The sequence below is a fragment of the Balaenoptera acutorostrata genome, chromosome 3, assembly GCF_949987535.1.
Source record: "Balaenoptera acutorostrata chromosome 3, mBalAcu1.1, whole genome shotgun sequence".
NCBI lineage: Eukaryota > Metazoa > Chordata > Mammalia > Artiodactyla > Balaenopteridae > Balaenoptera > Balaenoptera acutorostrata.
The window spans coordinates 13,798,727-13,822,725 of record NC_080066.1 but is presented as its reverse complement, the minus strand read 5'-3'; the positions used below and the strand labels follow the sequence as shown (position 1 = coordinate 13,822,725).

Below are 23,999 nucleotides of genomic sequence, written 5' to 3'. Positions count from 1 at the left end.
CAAAAAAATTTTAAGTTGCACAAGAGGGTTAGGAAAAGAATACTGGTAAAATTTAAAAATAGATTTTAAACAAAAGTAAATATACTAATATTACTAAAGCACAATCTAGTGTATATATGTAGTGATCAGGATCTACTCAGTACTTTATTCCAGCTAACCCTCAGGGCACTTGGATAGAAATTTATGTCAGAACATAGCTGAGCTGCTATTTCCTAAAATAAGCAAGTTACCTAAGGAGTTCAGAAGACTTCTATATTAATCTCCCTTACACGAACCAGGAAAACTTTTTTCATGCTATAGTCTATGCCTTTGGGAGGAAAAAAAAGCTTAAAAGTTTATTCACAATTATACTCCTAGGAATCTACCTGAGAGAAATGAAAAATATCCATTCACACAGACTTGTGTGTGATAATTCACAGCAGCGTTGTTCATCATAGCCAAAAAGTGGAGACGACCTCACTGTCTATCAGTTGGTGAATGGATAAACAAAAGTGGAATGTGGAATACTATTCAGCAATAAAAAAGAATGAACTACTGGTATATGCTACAATATGGATGTACCTCAAAAAGATTTTGATAACAGAAAGAAGTCAGATGCAAAAGACTACATATTAGATGATTTCATTAATATGAAGTGTCCAGAAAAAACCACATTTATAGACACATGAAGAAGATCAGTGATTGCCTGGGGCTGGGATCAGAATGGGAAACGCCTGCAAATGGACTTGAGGGAATGTTTTGAGGTGACAGAAATGGTCTAACACTGGTTGTGGTTTTCACAACTCTGTAACTTTACTGAAAATCATGGAACTGTACACTTAAAATAGGTATTTTTACTAAAAATCATGGAATTGTACACTTAAAATAGGTAACTTTTATGGTATGCAAATTATACCTAAATAAGGCTGTTTAAAAAAATAAAATTTGCCTATTCCTTAAAAAAAAAAAAAAAAAGTTACCCAGTTTGTTATTTTATCTATTTCAATGCTATTCCCTTTTCTACCAAAATTTTTAAAATGCACCTGATTTCAGTGAAAATACAATTATTTGTAAGGGAACTAAATAGATAAAAATGTCTATGACAATTTTCCAAATTACAAATTCCTGGAAGGTTACACATTACTTATTTAATGAATATTTATAATAAATAATTGTGATACCAAAGAGCATTTTTAAATATCAGTATAAGGCAATCTTCTTTCAGAAGATAAAACAAGGAATTATAAACATTAGATAATTGTCTATAGAGGTGCATTTCTCCTATATGTTTAAATACTAATAGGTCACCCAGCCTCAGGCGCAAGCTTTAGAGGAATGATTCTCAGCTTGATTAGCTAAGACTTTTGCCTCAAGGAAAACCAGTTACCAAAGAGTTACTTGTGCCTCAAGGGGTATAAATACTACAGCTGTTTGTGTAACTGTCAGATCCATTTTTTTCTACTAACACTCTACAATAAATGCAAAGGGAACTAATCCTAAAAAGAAAATGTTAGATGAGTCTATGTTAATGAAGAAACAATTTTTACATGAGAAGTGATTTGTTCTGAAAAGATATAAATAATTTCGGTAATTGGAAGAAATTGTTACAAAGTTTACTGACTTTTAAAATAACAACAAACAAAAAGGCAAAATCTGATGCCAAAGATGTAGAGAGACTAAATAAAGCTATCTTTACAGACACGTTCTTGATGTGTGAAACAAAACTAGGGGCTCAGTGAGAGAAACCAACTAGAAAATATGCACAGAATGACCAACACTTCTTTCAACACACTCGTAGGACTCTTTCAACACTATGGATTATCTCAAACCAGAGGAATGTCTGCTATGGTATCTGGACCAATGCCAGCCCCTTATTATAAAGCAAAGAACTCTTCAAGAGAATATCCTGAGTCCTTGCTTTGCAATCTGACAAACTGAGGTATTCAAATTAAAGAGTTAAGATGAGAACCAAGAGTGGTAGCTGACATTGTAGGATACAGAATAATTCCAGGTAATACATTTGAAGAAAGATTCAGAAGGTCACATTGCATACTTTTTTGGATTGTCTTTAAGATATATTAGCCCTCCATAGAGAGATACAGATATTTAGGCTGGCTTTAGCCTAAAATCTCAAATACCTACTTTTTTTCTTTAAAGGTACTCTTACTGTAAAGCACTATTTTCAAACTACAGATTGTAGCTCACTAGTATCTCCTGAAATCAACTTAGTGGACCACAATCAGCATTGTTTTTAAAAAGAAAGAAGACTGGTCTAGACTAGCCTAGAATAGAAAACATCAGTCTGTTTCACACACAATAAGAAGTGTTTTGTCAAATTTTTGTTTCAGTTGTGTCTGTGTGTATGTGTGTGTGTGTGTGTGTGTGTGTGTGTGTGTCCTGAGGCATGATGCAAAATGTATTTCTTACCGTGAGTCTGACTTAAAAAAACTCCGAAACCGGTCACAGTAGTGTCTACCTTCCACACATTCGGAAGAACAGAGGAAGGGGGTCTCTCTGCAATCTCCTCTTAAGTCACTAGCATATAAACCACTGTATAAATACATTACTACTCTGCTGAAAGAGGCCCAGAGAAGTCTCAGAGTGAGGTAGCTGCCTCTTCTCTGATGTTCGACCCTAAACACAGAATCACTGGAGCAGAGGAAGGGAAGGGATGGAGGCCAAAGAAATAGGAGAAAGAAGCAAATATTTTTCTTCTACTCCTATCTTCTACAGACTTATACAAGTCTGTTCTCTCACTCACAAATTGGCTTTATTATTTTGAGGATGAGGAAACACCAAGAAATGGTTATAACTTGAATATCACTAATCGCCTAATTGCAAAACATTTAAGAAATAGAGGGGGGGGAAAAGCCCCCCAAGCGCAGATAGGAGCAATTACTCATATATCAAAAATGAATAGGCATTTGTTTGAAGTCAAGTGGAATTTTATTTCCCAGAGCATAGATACTCACGTTAAAAATATTAGCTAATGAAGCCATGATCCTGAAGTCTATAAGTACTGAATCAACCTAGTGAATATTTTCAATAGAAATTAACTCTCCTATAAACATACATTTTAAAAACAATGCACATCTTGAAAGGAACGAAAATAAAATACTAACATAATAAAATGTTTAACGAGACAATTCTCTCCTTTATAAACTGAGACATCAAAGTATAACATCTTAATTCAAAAGCAGATGAACACTCACCTCTGCCTTCGTTCATCATCCTTTAAAACTTCATAAATGGCCACCAACTAAAACAGAAGCATTACTTTAAAAATAATCTCAACTATAGGAAATCACTTAGGGAGACGAACACACTATAATTCACATGCAAAAACCCCACGCACTCATATATACAATGAACAGATAAAATCTTAATTATAAGTAACATTTTACGGTTTTGGTAGCACCTTAAGAGGTTAAAAAAGGTTTGATACCAAAATAAATCTTTTTGAAAGATGCAAAACTAATAATTATCTTAACATGTGATTTTTAAAAGCAAAAACTGTAATTTAGACAATTATGACAATTATGACCCCCAAGAATTTAGAGATTCTAATATAAAAAAATGTTGGTAAAAGCATATTTTGTAAAAAAAAAAAAACTGAGTAAATACGTATACATTATATTTCTAAACTACAATCTCAATTTAAATGAAAATATTCTACGTGTAGGTTACTGTTTCTACCATAAACATTTATTTATAAATTATCACAAAAATACATATACAATAACAGCATATTTCACTTACTTGTCTAAACTGAGTTTCTGCATTTTCATCTTTATTCTTGTCTGGATGCAAAGTTAGTGAAAGCTTACGATATGCTTTTCTAATGTCTGCAGATGAAGCATCCTGGGGGGGTGGGGGGAGGGGAAAAACACAAAGCAAACTTTGTCAGTAAAAGAAATTCCCAGAACCTTGTTAAGATCTGAGAAGACAGCCAACCAAGTGCAGGACCCCAGGCAATGTAATTTGAGCAATCAGTCTAACAACCAGGCTATGCAACTAGCCTGACCCACATGACTGAACAATTATTCAATCTAATTTGGCTCTCCTCTTAACTTTTCATTACCATACATTCATTTAAAGAAGACAGTATTTGGCAAAACTTTTCAAATACTTGCCTTCCTAAAATTAACCAATAAATCTTTTTCAGTAATTAAGAGATCAAAAAGAAACAAATTAAAAATTAATACATCCGTGTGCCTTCAAGGAAGGTCTTTATTTATCTGAGAATCCTAAAGCCAATGTCTGAAGCCCAGGCTTACCATATGTGGTTCCTTCATTGCTATTTATATTGAATTTACCATGAAGCAACAACCTATGGAATCTCAATTTCACATGTCAAAAAGTATGCCTATTTGAAGGCAGTTAACTTTGCATTTACCCAAAATAATTATAATTAGAAATAGTTATGTATATTGTCATTAACTTTTTTTTTTAGTACTTTGTAAGTTATTTTCAATGCTGTCCAGTTTCCATAGTCTGATTTGCAGAAATAAATTTGCCTACTATTTATGTATTACTAACATAGTTTAAATATATTTTAAAAGGTCATGATAGTTGAGGAAGAGTACTTTGGATTAAGTGGATATTAAAATTGAATTTTATGTAATCCTGTGTGTACATGTAAACTCAGAGAACATCATTTTACATGGCCAGTAAAAAATACATGACAATAACAAAGAACACACTGTTAAGTTGGGTATAAAACTTGATCTCCACTAAATTTAAAAGTTATTGCAAAAACTAACATTCATAGTGGGGCAAAATAAGGATAAAGTTGCTTATTAAATTGTATCTTGTTTTTTAGCTGAGTATTTGTTCAATTAATTCCTAAAACTGATTTACTAAAAAGTTCAAATGACTAAAAAACCAAAACATAACAAAAGTCTGTGTACCTGGGACTAAATAGCTGTTAAAGAAACAGAAATGGAAAGAGGCAAAGTGAGACTACAATTAGTCTGCCAAGCTCTCTTTTATAAACCAATACTTTCATTACCAATTTTCTGGGGCTTATTGCTCCAGGCAATCACTCTACTTTAAAGTTTCAACTTAGGTGTGAATATTTTTCTGACTTGTGGAGGGCTGAGGAGCTATAAAATTAGCAGAGTAAGTTTCGCAGGTAATATGGTTATAATTTCCATTCTCATTTGCTCAATGGAATTGATGTGTTCCTTATACTTAAATGATAGGTAGCATGTAGCAGAAAAGGATGATTATTTACTGAAACTCTGTGATGGAGATTTTGTTGAGCAAAGAGGTCAAGTGTGAAATGAATTCTCATTCTCTAATTGGGACTTTAATTTTAGATTTTATTAAATTGGGACTCTATCACACAGAAATTCCAAAAGTAGTTTTCTTACAAAATAAGAGTGTATGAATTTGCTTATGTTACAAAATTAATACATGCTCATTATGGAACATCTATGACTTACATAACAGTCACCTAAGACATTTCCCTCCTTCCAGTCTTGGCAAGCTGACCCCAATCCTCCGTTTTTCTGCTGCAGTATATACCGTAAGGGTAAATGTGGCCAGATGGCTCTCCTATTTCAAACCCTTCAGTAATGCCCAAGAACCTTCATCATCTGTCTTTTCCAGTCTTTTTAGCTTTATATCCCACTATCTTGGTCCATCCTCCTTGTCCCCCAAACCATCACACGATACGATGCTGTTCTCCAACTTTATGTTTTTGTTTTGCATCCAGCTGTAGATACAGACAGTTCTCTCCTGACTTAGGAATGGGCCTCTCAGGCTACACAGAAATACTGCCTGACTATTTTCCTCTTGAGAATCTGCCCAGTATGTTTATTTCACTAATAAGTGGAAAGAACTTATTAGTTTCATGCTAAGTGGACAGAACTGAAAAACTCAGAGGTTTCCCTATCTAAAAGACATGCTCTAGACAAGTTGCACCTCAAACTAGCTTATGTATGTATTAAATTTTAGTTAATTACTGAATGAATCTTAACTTATTTTATTCTCATAACAAAGCTATAAGATAAGCACAGTTGTTAGCAGGCCCATTTTACTGATGAGGTAAGTGAGGCAAAAAGAAGTAATTTGCTCAAGTTCATACTACTGGCAAATAGAGGAAAACAGAATTCAAACCCAGAAAATATTGCATCAGAATCATAGCTCTGTATGTGGATTCTTTAGATTCAGTTAGTAGATTTCATCTGAGCCACTTCACAAGGGCTAAAGCTTTTGGGAAGGCAGTGAGAACAACTGCTACAATCCTACTGAGCTGATAAACTATGTGGAAAACATCCACACAACTACAATGGAATATGGTCGACTGCAGTTTTAAAGGTAAAGATCCTGATATATGTTGGCTTTTACGACACATTTTACATCGTATTTCTACTAGAGACCTGAATGTTAGAACATTCATCTCACATACACAGTGAATTAGACGTTTTATCTCTCTGGCTTTCAGAGAAAAATTTTTGATAGGACTATGGGTGAACTGGCCATCTTTAACACTGTTGACATCAGGAGATCTACAGGGTTCAACTGCCAGGATTCTTTTCCTTCTAAATGTGATATGGTTTTTTGGCAAGCTGGACATGAATTATCATAATACTTGGATGACCCCTGTAAAGAAGAGATATATATGGTCATTCTTTTTGTTTTTTTTGGGGGGGGGGCTGTGCCACACAGCATGTGGGATCTTAGTTCCCTGACCAGGGATCGAACCTGTGCCCCCTGCATTGGAAGTGCAGAGTCTTAACCATTGGACCACCAGGGAAGTCCCTGGTCATTCTTTATTAAAAAACAAAAAACAAAAAACACAACAACAACCTATGAAAATAATATGTTTGTCAAAATTGAAAAAAATGTGATGAGACATCAATGAAAGTGGCAGAGTAGGGAACTCCAAGGGCCTGTCCCTGAAGAGAAACAGCAAATAACCTGGCAAAACCTGTCAGATCAACTTTATCTGAACTCTTCAAACTAGTCAAAGGATTCCAGCAATCAGTCAAGCACTTAGTCAAGCAAAAGGTAGCTAATTTGCAGTAAGCGTCCTGAAGATGCCAATCTGAGTTACTGGTGTGGGTTCCTAGTGTTAGAGTAAGCAAAGTGGACTTTGTCCTCCAAGAACTGTGGCTGCTTGTTCTGGCCTGTCTTTTGGTTCCCTGACAGACTGTGTAAAGGGCTTACCTTTATTTCACCAAGCTCAGATCTCTCCCAGTGCAGAGAGGCAACTGTTCAGGACATTTGTCAAAAACATTTAACGGCAAATTTATCAGCAGGTGCCAAATGAGGCAAGGGATGGCAGCTGGGGTAAACAATAGACACATCAAAAAGCTTAGGAGGAAAAACTGGAAAGTGAGATGCATTGGGGAATATGGGATTTGAAATGCTCCCACCAGAAGACCCACATGTGTGTGCCCAAGGCGGAGTAGCTGCTCAAAAACACCTGAGACGGCCCTAAATTCTCACTTCTGGCTGAGCTTTAGGCTGTATACAAGCAGCAGATGAAGTCTAAGGGTGAGTTGTAAACTGCCTAGCTGAGTGTTGAAGGCATGCCCCAACATATACACAGGACCCACTGCCAAAGATTTTGAGGTTTTTTTGTTTGTTTGTTTGTTTCTGGTCCCAAACCTTTAAGGAAATCTCTGTTGAATCATTAGCTGACCCCTAAGCTAATCAAACAGATGTCAGTGGCCACACATGGCAAAGAATATACACTTTACAAAATTAGTTCAGAAAAATCACTAGACAAACAAACAACACCAACCACAGGCAGAAAAAAACAAACAAACAAAACCCTGATGAGGTAAAATAATCTAATTACCACATTATATATTCAAAATGTCCAGTACTCATTAAAAATTATGAAGGATGCAAAGAAACAAGAAAGTATGGCCCACACACACAGAAAAAAGAAATTAACAGAAATTGTCCCTGATGAAGACCAGACACTGGATTTACTGGAGAAAGATTTTAGATCAACTGTTTTAAATATGCTCAAGAGCATGTACAAAGAACTAATAGAAAGAACAAGAATGATGTCTCACCAAATTGAGAATATCAACAGAGACATAAAATTTTAAAAGGAACTAAAGAAAACTTCTGGACTTGAAAAATACAATAACTGAAATTTAAAAAATCACTAGAGGGGCTCAAAAGCAGATTTGAGCAGGTAGAAGAAAAACATCTATGAACTTGAAGATAGGTCAATGAGAGTTTCCAATACGAGGAGCAAAAAGAAGAAAAAAAATGAAGAAAAATGAACAGAGCCTAAGAGATCTGTGGGACACCACCAAGTATACCAACATACATTTAATAAGAGTCCAAGAGGGAGAATAGAGAAAAGGGCAAAAAAAAAAAAAAAAAAAAAAGACTGAAAACTTCTAAAATTTGATAAAAGACATGAATATACACATCCAAGAAATCTCAACAAATCCTAAGTAGGGTAAACACAAAGAAATCCACACCTAGAAACATTCCACTCAAACTGTTCAAAGACACAGAGAATCCTGAGAACAGCAGAGTGATCATTATGTACAAGGAATTCTCAAAAACATTAACAGCTAATTTCTCATCAGAAACCATGGTGGCCAGAAGTTAATGGAATGACATATTCAAAGTGCTTTAAAAAATCTGTGAAGCAAGAATTCTATATCCAGCAAAGCTATTCCTCAAAAAAGAAAGAGAAATTAAGATATTCCAATTAAACAAAAGAATTCATTTCTAGTAGACTTGCTCTACAAAAAGTGCTGCAGAGAGTCCTTCAGGCTGAAAGAAAAAAATACCAGGGAGTAACTCAATTCATACAAAGAAATAAAGAACACTGATAAAGATAACTATATAGATAAATATAAAAGTCAATATTCATGTATTTCTAGTTAGTAACTCCAATTTTTTATGATTTAAAAGACAACTATTAAAGCAATAATAATAAATGTCTTAAATGTCTTAAATAATAAATGTCTATGTCTCAAATAAAATGATAATATAGATCTATGTCTATGTGCATACATGTATAAAGATGTAATCTGTGACAATAACTACATAAGGAAGGGGAACACAGCTATACAGGAGCCAAATTTTTTATATGATTGAAACTAACTTGCTATTAATTCAAACTAGATTTCTATAAATTAACATGTTAATTGTAATCTCCATGGCAAACACTAAGAAAATAAAGATCTACTGTAAAAGAAACAAAAAGCAAATCAAATAGTACACTAAGAATACTGTGAACAATTGTATGCCAATTAGGAAACCCAGATGAAATAGACAAATTTCTAGAAACACACAAACTGACTCATGAAGAAACAGAAAAAATGAATAGACCTATAACAAGTAAAGAGATTGATCAGTTAATAAAAACCAAAAAAACCCAATGCCCTAAAAAGAAAAGCCCGCAACCTCAAAACCAGATGACTTTCACTATTGAATTCTGTCAAACATTTGAAGAAATCACAATCCTCTTTAAACTCTTCATTAGGAGAGTTTAGGAGGAAGGATACCAAAGGAGACCATTAGGAGACATTAGGAGGAAGGATACCAAAACCAGAAAAACACCTCAAGAAAGAAAACTATAGATCAATATTCCTTATTAATACAGATGCAAAAATTCCTCAGCAAACTTCTAGTAAACCGAATCCAGCTGCATATAAAAAGGATTACATACCATGACCAGGTGAGATTTATCCTATGAATGCAAGGGTGTTTCAGTGCATGAAAACCAATCAATATATCATATTAATTAAATGAAGAACAAAAAACCACATAGCCATCTCAATTGATGCAGAAAAAGCATATCCAACACCATTTAATAACAAAACACTCAACAAACTAGGACTAGAAGGAAACTTTCTCAAGTTGATAATGGGCATCTATGAAAAACCCACAGGTAACCTCCTACCTAAATGGTGAAGTCTGAAACCTTTTCCCCAAGATCAGTAGTAAGAGGGATATCTGTTCTGCCCTGAGCAATTAGTCAAGAAAAAGAAATAAAAGGCATCCAAATTAGAATGGAAGAATTAATACTCTCTCTATTCACAGATGACATGATCCTATACGTGGTAAATCCTAAAGCATCACAGAACAAGTATTAGAGCTAAGAAGTAAATGTATTAAGTTGTAGGATACAACATCAACGTATAAAGATCAGCTGTATTTCTACATACTAGCAATTAAAAATCCAAAAATGAAACTAAGAAAACAAATCCTTGACAATAGCATCAAAATGAATAAAATACTTTGGAATAAGTTTAACAAAAGAAGTGTAACATTTGTACACTATGAACTATAAAGCACTGCTGAAAGAAATGAAAGAAGGTCTTAATAAATGGAGGGGCATCTATGTTCATGGACTGGAAGACAATATTAAAATGGTAATAATTCGCAAGTTGATCCACAGATTCAATGCAATCCCTATCAAAATCCCACCTGGCATTTTGCAGAAATTTACATGCTTATCCTAAAATTCATAGGGAAATGCCAGGGACCCAGAATAGCTACAATACCCTGAAAACAAAGTTGGAAGATTCATATTTCCTGATTTCAAAACTTACTACAAAGCTATAGTCATCAAGACAGTGTGGTCATGACATATGGATAGACATACAGCTCAATATAAGAATTCAGAATCCAAAAATAAACCTATTCATCTATGGTCAAATTGATTTTCAACAAGGGTGCCAACATCATTCAATAGGGAAAGAACAGTCTTTTCAACAAATGATGTTGAGATAACTGGATATCCACATGCAAAAAAAAAAAAGACAGAAAGAAGTTGGACCCTTATCTCACACGATATAAAAAAACTAACTTGAAATAAATCAAAGTCCCAAATATAAGAGCTAAAACTATAAGACTCTTAGAAGAAAACACAGAGGTAAATCTATACGACCTTGGATTTTTACAATGGATTCTTAGCTATGATATTAAAAGAACAGGCAACAAAAGAAAAAATATACAAATTGTACTTAATCAGAATTTAAAACTTTGCAGCCACTGTGCAAGTTTGGTGGTTCCTTAAAAAAATAAGCACAGAGTTACCATATAACCTTTTAATTATATTCCTAGGTATTTAATGAAGAGAATGAAAACTGGTGTTCAAACAAAAGCTTGTACACAAATGTTCACAGCAATACTATTTACAATAGCCAAAAAGTAGAAACAACCCAACGTCCACTAACTGATGAATGGATAAACAAAATGTGGTATAGGTATATCAATACAATGAATATTACTCAGACATAAAAGGAATGAAGTACTGATATATGCTACAACATGAATGAATCTTGAAAACCCGATGCTAACTGAGAAAAGCCAGACACAGAAAGCCATGTATTTCATGATTCCATTTTAACTGTCCATTTGTCCTTTATGGACAAATCTATTGATACGGAAAGCAAATCAGTAGTTCCGAGGGGCTGGGGAGAGAGGGGAATGAGGAGTGACTGCTTAATACACACAGAGTTTCTTTTCGGGGTGCTGAAAATGTCCTGGAATTAGATGATGGCTGAACAACATTGTGAATACACTAGAAATCATGGAATTGTACACTTAAAATGGTTAAAATGGTGAATTTTACGTTTCATGAATATCTCAATTTTTAAAAATTGAAACAATGCAGAATTATCTTTATTGCACGCTATGTGCTAGGTGCCATTCTAGCCACAATATATGTTAATTCCCTTGATTTTTACAACCCTTGGTGATAGGTATAATTATTATCTTTATTTTAATGAGGAAACTGGGGCTTAAACTAAGGCTTAGTAATCTGCCAAAATGTTAGATAGATACTGGGTAGCAGAAATTTCCTGACAGAAATTTAGTCTCACCTCCCATGCTACCTCTTCTAGAATTAAAGACTATTTTCTGCATGTCCTATGGCCACTCCTTGATTATCTTCTAATGTAAGTTAAGCTATACACATCAGAATGGAGCCAGCTATCTCTGGGAGTCTGAAAAGCAGGATTGGTAGTGATCTGATATAGCTCAACCCAGAGATGTTTAAAATGTATTCACTGTTCCCAGTGAACACTCTTCTAGAGGTAGATACATAAAATGAAAAAATTCTTATCTAATTTACTTTTGAACAGATCTGGTTAGGATGTTAGATGTGGGACAAATCTCAGAGAAATTTTACTCGTATTCTAGATTATATTAGAGTTAGCCCCTTTCCACTTACTATGATGCTTAGGATGAAGATGGGCTTGAAAATAACTAAGCCACTTACTAGCTATGTGATTTTGGACAATTTACCTACTCTAAGTCTCAAGTTCTCATCTATAAAATAGAAATAATAATGTTACAACACCTAAATATATATACATATATGTAAATATATATACACACATACATATATGTACATAATGTGATTATAGTATCTGGCACATAGTAGTGCTGAGTAAATGAAAACTGTTATAATACGGAGGCTAGAAAGTCACTATTTCTCTTTCATTTTAACACTTAGCAACCTGACTTGCAGTTTATTTGGATTTGTGCTTCAGACCGTGAGTACTAAGGAACTGAGAAGAGTAAAATGAATTTGGATGGTTTTTATTTATTGATTTGACAATATTTATTGCGTACCTACTACTTACCACCATTGAGGACACAGTAGTGAACAAAATAAACCCAATCTATCCTCATAAAAGCTTTGCAAGGTAAGAACACTGAAAATTCTGTCTTAGGTGGTCCAAGAGGGGTTTCTTATTTTACTTTATATCAGGGATTGGCAAACATTTTCTGTACAGGGCCAGATAGTAAATACTGGAGGCTTTGCAGGCCAAAACGTCTCTGCTGCAATTATTCAGCTCTGCCATTGTAGTGAGAAAGCAGCCACAGACGACACATAAACAAATGGGTGTTGTGGTGATCCAGTGAAATTTTATTTTCAACAACAGTTAGTGTCTGGTTTTGGCCCATGGAGTGTAGTTTGTTGACCTGATTTATATCAGTGGATTTCCAATAATCTAAAACTCATTCTATTTACAGTGTCTTTGCAAATTTGAGACCCACCTTTTTTTAGGTCTGCCAGGTGGTTAACAAAACAAAAATGAAAAGACCTTATCCAGAATCTGACCAAAGTAAACTGTTCTTTTTTTTTTTCAATTTAATTTTATTTATTTTTTTAAACAGCAGGTCCTTATTATTCATCCATTTTATACACATCAGTGTATACATGTCAATCCCAATCGCCCAATTCGGCACACCACCACCCGCACCCCCCGCCGCTTTCCCCCCTTAGTGTCCATACGTTTGTTCTCTACATCTGTGTCTCAATTTCTGTCCTGCAAACCGGTTCATCTGTACCATTTTTCTAGATTCCACATATATGTGTTAATATACGATATTTGCTTTTCTCTTTCTGACTTACTTCACTCTGTATGACAGTCTCTAGATCCATCCACGTCTTAACAAAGGACCCAATTTCGTTCCTTTTTATGGCTGAGTAATATTCCATTGTATATATGTGCCACATCTTCTTTATCTATTCGTCTGTCGATGGGCATTTAGGTTGCTTCCATGACCTGGCTATTGTAAATAGTGCTGCAATGAACATTTGGGTGCATGTGTCTTTTTGAATTATGGTTTTCTCTGGGTATATGGCCAGTAGTGGGATTGCTAGGTCATATGGTAATTCTATTTTTAGTTTTTTAAGGAACCTCCATACTGTTCTCCATAATGGCTGTATCAATTTACATTCCCACCAACAGTGCAAGAGGGTTCCCTTTTCTCCACACCCTCTCCAGCATTTGTTGCTTGAAGATTTTCTGATGATGCCCATTCTAACTGGTGTGAGGTGATACCTCATTGTAGTTTTGATTTGCATTTCTCTAATAATTAGTGATGTTGAGCATCTTTCCATGTGCTTCTTGGCCATCTGTATGTCTTCTTTGGAGAAATGTCTGTTTGGGTCTTCTGCCCATTTTTGGATTGGGTTGTTTGTTTCTTTAATATTGAGCTGCATGAGCTGTTTATATATTTTGGAGATTACTCCTTTGTCTGTTGATTCATTTGCAAATATCTTCTCCCATTTTGAGGGTTGTCTTTTCGTCTTGTTTATGGTTTCCTTTGCTGTGCAAAAGCTTTTAAGTTTCATTAGGTCCCATTTGTTTATTTTTGTTTTTATTTCCGTTACTCTAGGAGGTGGATCAAAAAAGATCTTGCTGTGATTTATGCCACAGAGTGTTCTGCCTATGTTTTCCTCTAAGAGTTTTATAGGGTTCGGTCTTACATTTAGGTCTCTAATCCATTTTGAGTTTATTTTCGTGTATGGTGTTAGGGAGTGTTCTAATTTCATTCTTTTACATGTAGCTGTCAGTTTTCCCAGCACCACTTATTGAAGAGACTGTCTTTCCTCCATTGTATATGCTTGCCTCCTTTGTCATAGATTAGTTGACCATATGTGCGTGGGTTTATCTCTGGGCTTTCTATCCTGTTCCACTGATCTATAGTTCTGTTTTTGTGCCAGTACCATACTGTCTTGATTACTGTAGCTTATAGTCTGAAGTCCAGGAGCCTGATTCCTCCAGCTCTGTTTTTCTTTCTCAAGATTACTTTGGCTATTTGGGGTCTTTTGTGTCTCCATACAAATTGTGAAATTCTTTGTTCTAGTTCTGTGAAAAATGCCATTGGTAATTTGATAGGGATTGCATTGAATCTGTAGATTGCTTTGGGTAGTAGAGTCATTTTCACAATGTTGACTCTTCCAATCCAAGAACATGGTATATCTCTCCATCTATTTGTATCACCTTTAATTTCTTTCATCAGTGTCTTATAGTTTTCTGCATACAGGTCTTTTGTCTCCTTAAGTAGGTTTATTCCTAGGTATTTTATTCTTTTTGTTGCAGTGGTAAATGGGAGTGTTTTCTTAATTTTACTTTCAGATTTTTCATCATTAGTGTATAAGAATGCAAGAGATTTCTGTGCATTAATATTGTATCCTGCAACTTTACCAAATTCATTGATTAGCTCTAGTAGCTTTCTGGTGGCATCTTTCGGATTCTCTATGTATAGTATCATGTCATCTGCAAACAGTGACAGTTCTACTTCTTCTTTTCCAATTTGTATTCCTTTTATTTCTTTTTCTTCTCTGATTGCCGAGGCTAGGACTTCCAAAACTATGTTGAATAGTGGTGAGAGTGGACATCCTTGTCTTGTTCCTGATCTTAGAGGAAATGCTTTCAGTTTTTCACCATTGAGAATGATGCTTGCTGTGGGTTTGTCATATATGGCCTTTATTATGTTGAGGTAGGTTCCCTCTATGCCCACTTTCTGGAGAGTTTTTATCATAAGTGGGTATTGAATTTTGTCAAAAGCTTTTTCTGCATCTATTGAGATGATCATATGGTTTTTCTCCTTCAGTTTGTTAATATGGTGTATCACATTGATTGATTTGCATACACTGAAGAATCCTTGCATCCCTGGGATAAATCCCACTTGATCATGGTGTATGATCCTTTTAATGTGTTGTTGGATTCTGTTTGCTAGTATTTTGTTGAGGATTTTTGCATCTATATTCATCAGTGATATTGGCCTGTAATTTTCTTTTTTTGTAGTATCTTTTTCTGGTTTTGGTATCAGGGTGATGGTGGCCTCATAGAATGAGTTTGGGAGTGTTTGTTCCTCTGCGATTTTTTGGAAGAGTTTGAGAAGGATGGGTGTTAGCTCTTCTCTAAATGTTTGATAGAATTCACCTGTAAAGCCATTTGGTCCTGGACTTTTGTTTGTTGGAAGATTTTTAATCACAGTTTCAATTTCACTACCTGTGATTGGTATGTTCATATATTCTATTTCTTCCTGGTTCAGTCTTGGAAGGTTATACCTTTCTAAGAATTTGTCCATTTCTTCCAGGTTGTCCATTTTATTGGCATAGAGTTGCTTGTAGTAGTCTCTTAGGATGCTTTGTATTTCTGCGGTGTCTGTTGTAACTTCTCCTTTTTCATTTCTAATTTTATTGATTTGAGTCCTCTCCCTCTTTTTCTTGATGAGTCTGGCTAATGCTTTATCAATTTTGTTTATCTTCTCAAAGAACCAGCTTTTAGTTTTACTGATCTTTGCTATGGTTTTCTTTGTTTCTTTTTCATTTATTTCTGCTCTGATCTTTATGATTTCTTTACTTCTGCTAACTTTGGGTTTTGTTTGTTCTTCTTCTCTAGTTCCTTTAGGTGTGAGGTTAGATTGTTTATTTGAGATGTTTCTTGTTTCTTGAGGCTTGTATAGCTATAAACTTCCCTCTTAGAACTTCTTTTGCTGCATCCCATAGGTTTTGGATCGTCGTGTTTTCATTGTCATTTGTCTGTAGGTATTTTTTGATTTCCTCTTTGATTTCTTCAGTGATCACTTTGTTATTTGGTAACGTATTGTTTAGCCTCCATGTGTTTGTGTTTTTTACGTTTTTTTCCCTGTAACTGATTTCTAATCTCACAGCGTTATGGTCAGAAAAGATGCTTGATATGATTTCAATTTTCTTAAATTTACTGAGGCTTGATTTGTGACTCAAGATGTGATCTATCCTGGAGAATGTTCCATGCGCACTTGAGAAGAAAGTGTAATCTGCTGTTTTTGGATGGAATGTCCTATAAATATCAACTACATCTATCTGGTCTATTGTGTCATTTAAAGCTTGTGTTTCCTTATGAATTTTCTGCTTGGATGATCTGTCCATTGGTGTAAGTGAGGTGTTAAAAGTCTCCCACTATTAGTGTGTCACTGTCGATTTCCTCTTTTATAGCTGTTAGCAGTTGCCTTATATATTGAGGTGCTCCTATGTTGGATGCGTATATATTTATAATTGTTATATCTTCTTCTTGGATTGATCCCTTGATCATTATGTAGTGTCCTTCATTGTCTCTTGTAACATTCTTTATTTTAAAGTCTATTTTATCCGATATGAGCATTGCTACTCCAACTTTCTTTTGATTTCCATTTGAATGGAATAACTTTTTCCAACCCCTCACTTTCAGTCTGTACGTGTCCCTAGGTCTGACGTGGGTCTCTTGTACACAGCATATAGATGGGTCTTGTTATTGTATCCATTCAGCAAGCCTGTGTCTTTTGGTTGGAGCATTTAATCCACTCACGTTTAAGGTAATCACCAATATGTATATTCCTATGACCATTTTCTTAATCGTTTTGGGTTTGTTTTTGTAGGTCCTTTTCTTCTCTTGTGTTTCCCACTTAGAGAAGTTCCTTTAGCATTTGTTGTAGAGCTGGTTTGGTGGTGTTGAATTCTCTTAGCTTTTGCTTGTCTGTAAAGCTTTTGATTTCTCCATCAAATCTGAATGAGATCCTTGCTGGGTAGAGTAATCTTGGTTGTAGGTTTTTCCCTTTCATCACTCTAAGTATATCATGCCACTCCCTTCTGGTTTGTAGAGTTTCTGCTTAGAAATCAGCTGTTAACCTTATGGGAGTTCCCTTGTATGTTATTGGTCATTTTTCCCTAGCTGCTTTCAATAATTTTTCTTTGTCTTTAATTTTTGCCAACTTGATTACTATGTGTCTCGGCGTGTTTCTCCTCGGGTTTATCCTGTATGGGACTCTCTGCGCTTCCTGGACTTGGGTGGCTATTTCCTTTCCCATGTTAGGAAATTTTTCAACTATAATCTCTTCAAATATTTTCTCGAGTCCTTTCTCTCTCTCCTTCTGGGACCCCTATAATGCGAATGTTGTTGCGTTTAATGTTGTCCCAGAGGTCTCTTAGGCTGTCTTCATTTCTTTTCATTCTTTTTTCTTTATTCTGTTCCGCAGCAGTGAATTCCACCATTCTGTCTTCCAGGTCACTTATCCGTTCTTCTGCCTCAGTTTTTCTGCTATCGATTCCTTCTAGTGTATTTTTCATTTCAGTTATTGTATTGTTCATCTCTGTTTGTTTGTTGTTTAATTCTTCTAGGTCTTTGTTAAACATTTCTTGCATCTTCTCGATCTTCGCCTCCATTCTTTTTCCGAGGTCCTGGATCATCTCCACTATCATTATTCTGAATTCTTTTTCTGGAAGGTTGCCTATCTCCACTTCATTTAGTTGTTTTTCTGGGGTTTTATCTTGTTCCTTCATCTGGTACATAGACCTCTGCCTTTTCATCTTGTCTGTCTTTCTATGAATGTGGTTTTTGTTCCACAGGCTGCAGGATTGTAGTTCTTCTTGCTTCTGCTGTCTGCCCTCTGGTGGATGAGGCTATCTAAGAGGCTTGTGCAAGTTTCCTGATGGGAGGGACTGGTGGTGGGTAGAGCTGGCTGTTGCTCTGGTGGGCAGAGCTCAGTAAAACTGTAATCTGCTTGCCTGCTGATGGGTGGGGCTGTGCCCCCCCTCTGTTGGTTGTTTGGCTTGAGGCGACCCAACACTGGAGCCTACCTGGGCTCTTTGGTGGGGCTAATGGCGGACTCTGGGAGGGCTCACGCCAAGGAGTACTTCCCAGAACTTCTGCTGCCAGTGTCCTTGTCCTCACGGTGAGACACAGCCAACCCCGCCTCTGCAGGAGACCCCCCAACACTACCAGGTAGGTCTGGTTCAGTCTCTATGGGGTCACTGCTCCTTTCCCTGGGTCCCCATGCACACACTACTTTGTGTGTGCCCTCCAAGAGTGGAGTCTCTGTTTCCCCCAGTCCTGTCAAAGTCCTGCAATCAAATCCCGCTAGCCTTCAAAGTCTGATTCTCTAGGAATTCCTACTCCCGTTGCTGGACCCCCAGGTTCTGAAGCCTGAGGTGGGGCTCAGAACCTTCACTCCAGTGGGTGGACTTCTGTGGTATAAGTGTTCTCCAGTTTGTGGGTCACCCACCCAGCAGTTATGGGATTTGATTTTATTGTGATTGCGCCCCTCCTACCGTCTTATTGTGGCTTCTCCTTTGTCTTTGGATGTGGGGTATCTTTTTCGGTGAGTTCCAGTGTCTTCCTGTTGATGATTGGTCAGCAGTTAGTTGTGATTCCAGTGTTCTCGCAAGAGGGAATGAGAGCATGTCCTTCTACTCCGTCATCTTGAACCAATCTTTAGTAAACTGTTCTTAATAAAACTTCTTATTGCCTTGAAAAAACTCAAGAATATTAAATCCAAGAGAAGAACATATATCAGATTCAGTAAAAAGGGAAGACTATAGTTATCCAAACTATATATTTAGGCACACAGGTGAAGAACTTCAAACTCTGGTTGACATCTGGGTATCTTAATTTCTGTAATGTTATTATCCAAGGTCAACTGCCTCAAACTTAGTAATTCCATGCAATCTTTCTAAGTCCTTGGGTCATTTTCTCATCTGATATTACTGAGTAAAAAGCTCAAGCTGAACTCTTGATAATGACGTCGTCCTCTTTACTGTGGCCTTTGCACTTAAATTTATAGTCCACTCCCACCCTCCACCCCCCCAAAAAGCCAACAACAACAAAAAATAAACAAAAAACTATGTGCCTGGATACAAGTACATTTACCACTAGAAGAATTAAATAATAGAGGCATTTAAGGAGGCATTTAAGGACCAGGAAGATAAGACAGGAAACTTGTGCTCACCATAATTTCAGGACTACGGGATTTTATGCAGATTCACAGAATATTCACAATAAATTGGAAAAAAAATCAAAATAAACTGAAAAAGGAAAATGTTTTAAAAAATGATTTTTCATGGCAAAAATAAATAAATAATAAAGTCGTTTACTTCATAATAAATTTTAAGTCTGGGCTTCTATGGTTGACCTGCTACAAAAGAAGCAGGGAGAAGCTTTGGGTTCTTCCACTGGAGATCACCGTTAAAAGTCAATTGCCTTTGGAGAAAACTACTAAAATTTATGTAAGATGACAGCTTTAGTTGACTTTTCTTAGCCTTAAACTATATATAGGAACCAATACAGGGCTAGTTTATATCAAAATCTTAGTTATTCATGCTCGTCTAGAACATACATCTTATTATATTTTGAGAGTCAAGGTTGGTAAGAATAATTTGTTGACAAATCAGATAATTTCCAGTACAGTAAAAGAGGAATGCATTCTATCCTCTTATTTTTAACTTGCATCAAAATAAATTTGGATTAATAACATGTTTATTTAAGTTGAACACACCTCTGCCTTCCCCGTAAGATTAAAAATGCAAGCCTTCTCCAAAATGTAGATAAACAAAATACTGCAGCCTCAAGAGACAGCTGCTTCTGATATCTAATTACTGAGGGACTGAGCTGGCAGGAACATCAAATCAACTATTCACAAAACAAAATCATCATTTCTGGTAACCAGATTAGTTATCTTAGACTATATTTTGTAACTAATTTATCTTGAAAGGGAGGTCAATGGCAGGGGCACAAAGCAGGATGGACAGTTCTATATTAAAGAGATTTGAGGAGACAGAACCAAATGTATGTTTTAAAAAAAATTTAGCAAGGCAGAAATAAAAGTTGAAATTACATATTACCTAGAAATTAATGAAAAGGAAAATATTTGATATCAAAACCTATGACAGCTAAAGCTCTACTTAGAGGATAATACTTGTAGCTTTAAATACTCTTTTAACAAGACAATCCAAAAATGAATGAAGTGCCCAGCCTAAGAAAGTAGAAAAAGAATAACAAAGTACACAAAAGAAAATAGGAAGAAAGAACAAATAAACATAAAAGGTGAAAGTAATGAAACCGTAAAGGAAAAAAAGCTAGTTCTTTGGGAAAGTGAATAAAACGTACCAGACACAAAGTGCCTTGATAGTCACTTAAAACCTCAGTTTCTGTATCTTGAATATTCTCACATATCAACTTTACTTTCCTCTCCACTGACCCCGCCTCCTGTACTGTCCAATAGCAGAGCCAAACGATCTCATCTGAAAGCTCAGCCAAGACAAGTTCTAGATATGATACCGGGAACTTTCAAAATCTGTCCTTCACCTAATCAGTTTTGCATTTACTCCCTTTCAGAGACAGATTGGTTCCTAATACCAGAGCACCAGTTCCCCTTACAGGGCTTTTTTCTGCTGTGGTTCTTGCAGACTATGTCTTGTTCCTGGTAGTCTTCTTCCCAAAGACAGAAGCCCCAACTCCTGAATGTCAGCCCAGGGAATAGTCCCCAAGGCCCACAGCTGGACCTCTTAGAGAACAATCAACTGACTGCTACTGCTAAATGGTTTGTCCATTTTCCCACTCGTATGCTTCCACTCTGACATGGTAAGTGAGAAGGTGGCTACAGTCAATGAAAGTGTTGATTTCAAATCCATGCCACACCAAAGGAAAAACAGATAGGCACCCACGCCTACTAACAGAAATGCAAAAGCAGCAGAAGCACAGCCTCCATCTGATTTCCACCTTCCAAAATTTACCAAAGTATATCTAATTGGTCAAAGCTATATTATATCCAGAACACTTAACTGCAAGTGAGTCTGAAAAACAGTTATTAACTTTCCACACTTGGTGCAGTAAAGCACACCAGAAGGAAGGAATAAATGTTGAAACCAATCCACTGTATTTACCACATAGAAGGTTTGTTTTCTCATATCATCCTCTAATTTTAATATATAAATTCTTACAGCATTTAAGAAAGCTGATAAATTTGTAAAATAAACATGCAAACCAGGAAATGCAATGGAATGATAATGAATGCTTTTCTTTGGATCACTGAAATTAACTCACTTTTTTAGGGTGAAACCTTTATCTCCAAATAAAGATGTGTAATAGTCCACTACATTTTTCCTTTTCTTCAAGGACCGTCAGAGTAAATTTCTAAATTATTCATAGTATGGATTGTAAATCCCTGAAGACAGAGACCAATTCTTTCAATTTATGTTTTTATAAGTTCCCACCAGAAAGCATAAATAACACAGTTCTCCCAAATTTCCTCCTTTCCCAGTTTTTCCTTTTAGGTAAATGGCACCACTATCTACTCAGTAGCCAGAGCCAAAAATCTAACGGTAAACCTCAATTATTTTCGTTCCTTCAGCCTCCTTATATAATTTGTCAGGTGTCCAAACACTCCCCTCATCCTAGTCCAAGCAACCTATTCTTGGCCCTTCTACGGGACTCTGTTCAAAGTATATGTTGCTTCAAACATCATGGCTCCTCTGGTATATAAAGTGGATATTCAGTCCACCCTCCTTCTAATCCAGCATTGTCTAAAAAGAATTTTGCACAATGATAGAAATGTTCCAGATCAGCACATGTGGCCACTGAGCACTTGAGATGTGGGAAGCATGACTAAAGAACTGAATTTAAATTTCATTTAATTTTCATTCAGTTAAATTTAAATAGCCACATGTGGTTAGTGGCTACTATGTTCAACAATGAATTTCTAGAGCATCTTCCCATACTAAAGAAGTTAGACGCACTCTGATCTAGCATGCAAAAATGAGGCAAAGACCACTTCTGCTGGCAAACAAGGTCATAGGTTTTTCTGTCATAGTATTAGAAGTCCTGTTTCTACCACTAGCTTCATGGCTGCCAGACACTCCTCTGGGTGGAACGGGTATAGTGCAGCAGTTGCAGTGGCTAACTGATCATGACAGTTCCCTGATCACGATAACTTCCTAACTGTAGCAATCATAGTACGGTCCAAGTAAGAGATATTGGATAAGTCTAGGATAATCACAGGGGAGACAGAATTCAGTATTGTAGAAAAGTAGCAATGAGTTGATCTTAAGATAATCTTTGGGGTAGAGAGAATAAAAAGTCTTTAAGAAATGTTATTAAGAGAACTTCTGTTGATAATTTAGATTGGGGGAAGGATGTAAATGACAGGTGACTTGTAGTGTCGGACTTGCACAAGTAAGGATACTGGTGTCATTGGTGGAAACAGGGAATACTGAAAGAGTTAGATTAGAAGGGCAGAGAAGATCATGAGTTTACCAAGCAGGAGATGCCTTGGAAGTAGTCAAGTAGAACTGTCAATTAAGCATCTGAATATACAGGTTTGAAGCTCAAAGAAGTAGTTTGTGCTAGACATATAAATTTAGGAGCTATTGGTACATGAAGAAAAATCGAACACAGGCACGAATAAGATCGCTTAAAGAAAAAAGTATGGAGTGGTAAGACATGAAGGCCTAAATGAGTCTGAAGAATGTAAATAAATGACAGAGAACCAAAGTTAGGTAGAAAATCAGAAGAGTTTTCTTTTATTCCAAGAATAAAAGAATGGTCAGCAGTATCAATACTGCTACTGTTAGGTAAAATAAGCACTGAAACATACTGACTGGATTTGCTATTTTGAAGATCACCAACGACCTTGGGAACAGCTGTTTTGATAGAGTAATGGGTACAGATGCCAAACTAGAGTGCAATAAGGAATGGGGGGGAAGTGAGGAAATGAGGACAGATTTTCAAGAAATTTGACTGCTAAAAGGAGATGTGGGATTGAGAATGGTTTTCTTTCCTTTTTGACACTGATAAGGATCCAGCTGACAGGAGAATTTAAATATAAGTGATATACAGGATTACTGACAGACTGTTTCAGAGCAGGTGGGGATAGAATCCAAATTATGAGAGAAAAACTAGCCTTCAGGAAGAAGGAGAGGATAGATGTAAGAGGAAGTCTGTAGGGTGATTGTGGGAAGCTGGAAGTATCTGGCTATAAATGTTATAAATCCTGATGATGCGTAAATGTCATTGCTAATAAAAGTTGAGGGGGATTCTTTGAATTAACAGGAATGAGAATGCAAGCTGACGGTAAGAGAGTTCTTTTAGGCTGAACTCTTCGTTAGAGGTAGTAGGAAGGTCATACTAAGGAAAAAAGTGGACATGTAGACAGAGGAGAGACAGAACTAGTAATTCAGTCTGTACAACTTTGCCTAGCTATTCGTTAACGGAAGACCTGATGTACATAGTGGCTATTTCTACATTTACCTTAACACTTTCTCCTACTTTATTTACTGTTTCATCTTATTTCCAATTTTATGCAAAATAACTGTTTACTTAGTAATTTGAGAAGTGACAGGTGAAAAATCAAAATTATACTAGACAATCACTAGAAATGATATACTAGAAATGATCAGTAAGTTCAAATTCCCAGCTTTTCTCTCTGTGTAGCAGTATTACATAGAAATAGATAATACTTTAAAATCTGTATTTCATATCCAAATGGCC

The 23,999-nt window shown here is 36.0% G+C and overlaps 1 protein-coding gene and 1 non-coding gene across 2 annotated transcripts in view; both read right to left on the bottom strand.

Moving 5' to 3' along the window:
- The window catches only part of DNAJC1 (DnaJ heat shock protein family (Hsp40) member C1), a 197,790-nt gene that overhangs the window by 121,050 nt on the left and 52,741 nt on the right, over positions 1 to 23,999 (bottom strand). The window contains exons 2-3 of the mRNA XM_007189873.3: positions 3,739 to 3,840; positions 3,192 to 3,238 (exon numbers count right to left, since the gene is read on the bottom strand). Of these exons, the coding sequence (XP_007189935.1) occupies positions 3,192 to 3,238; positions 3,739 to 3,840 (149 nt within the window). The remainder of the gene's footprint in view (positions 1 to 3,191; positions 3,239 to 3,738; positions 3,841 to 23,999) is intronic.
- TRNAG-UCC (transfer RNA glycine (anticodon UCC)) lies at positions 6,670 to 6,742 on the bottom strand. The gene has a single exon. It is a non-coding gene; the product is annotated as a tRNA-Gly (tRNA).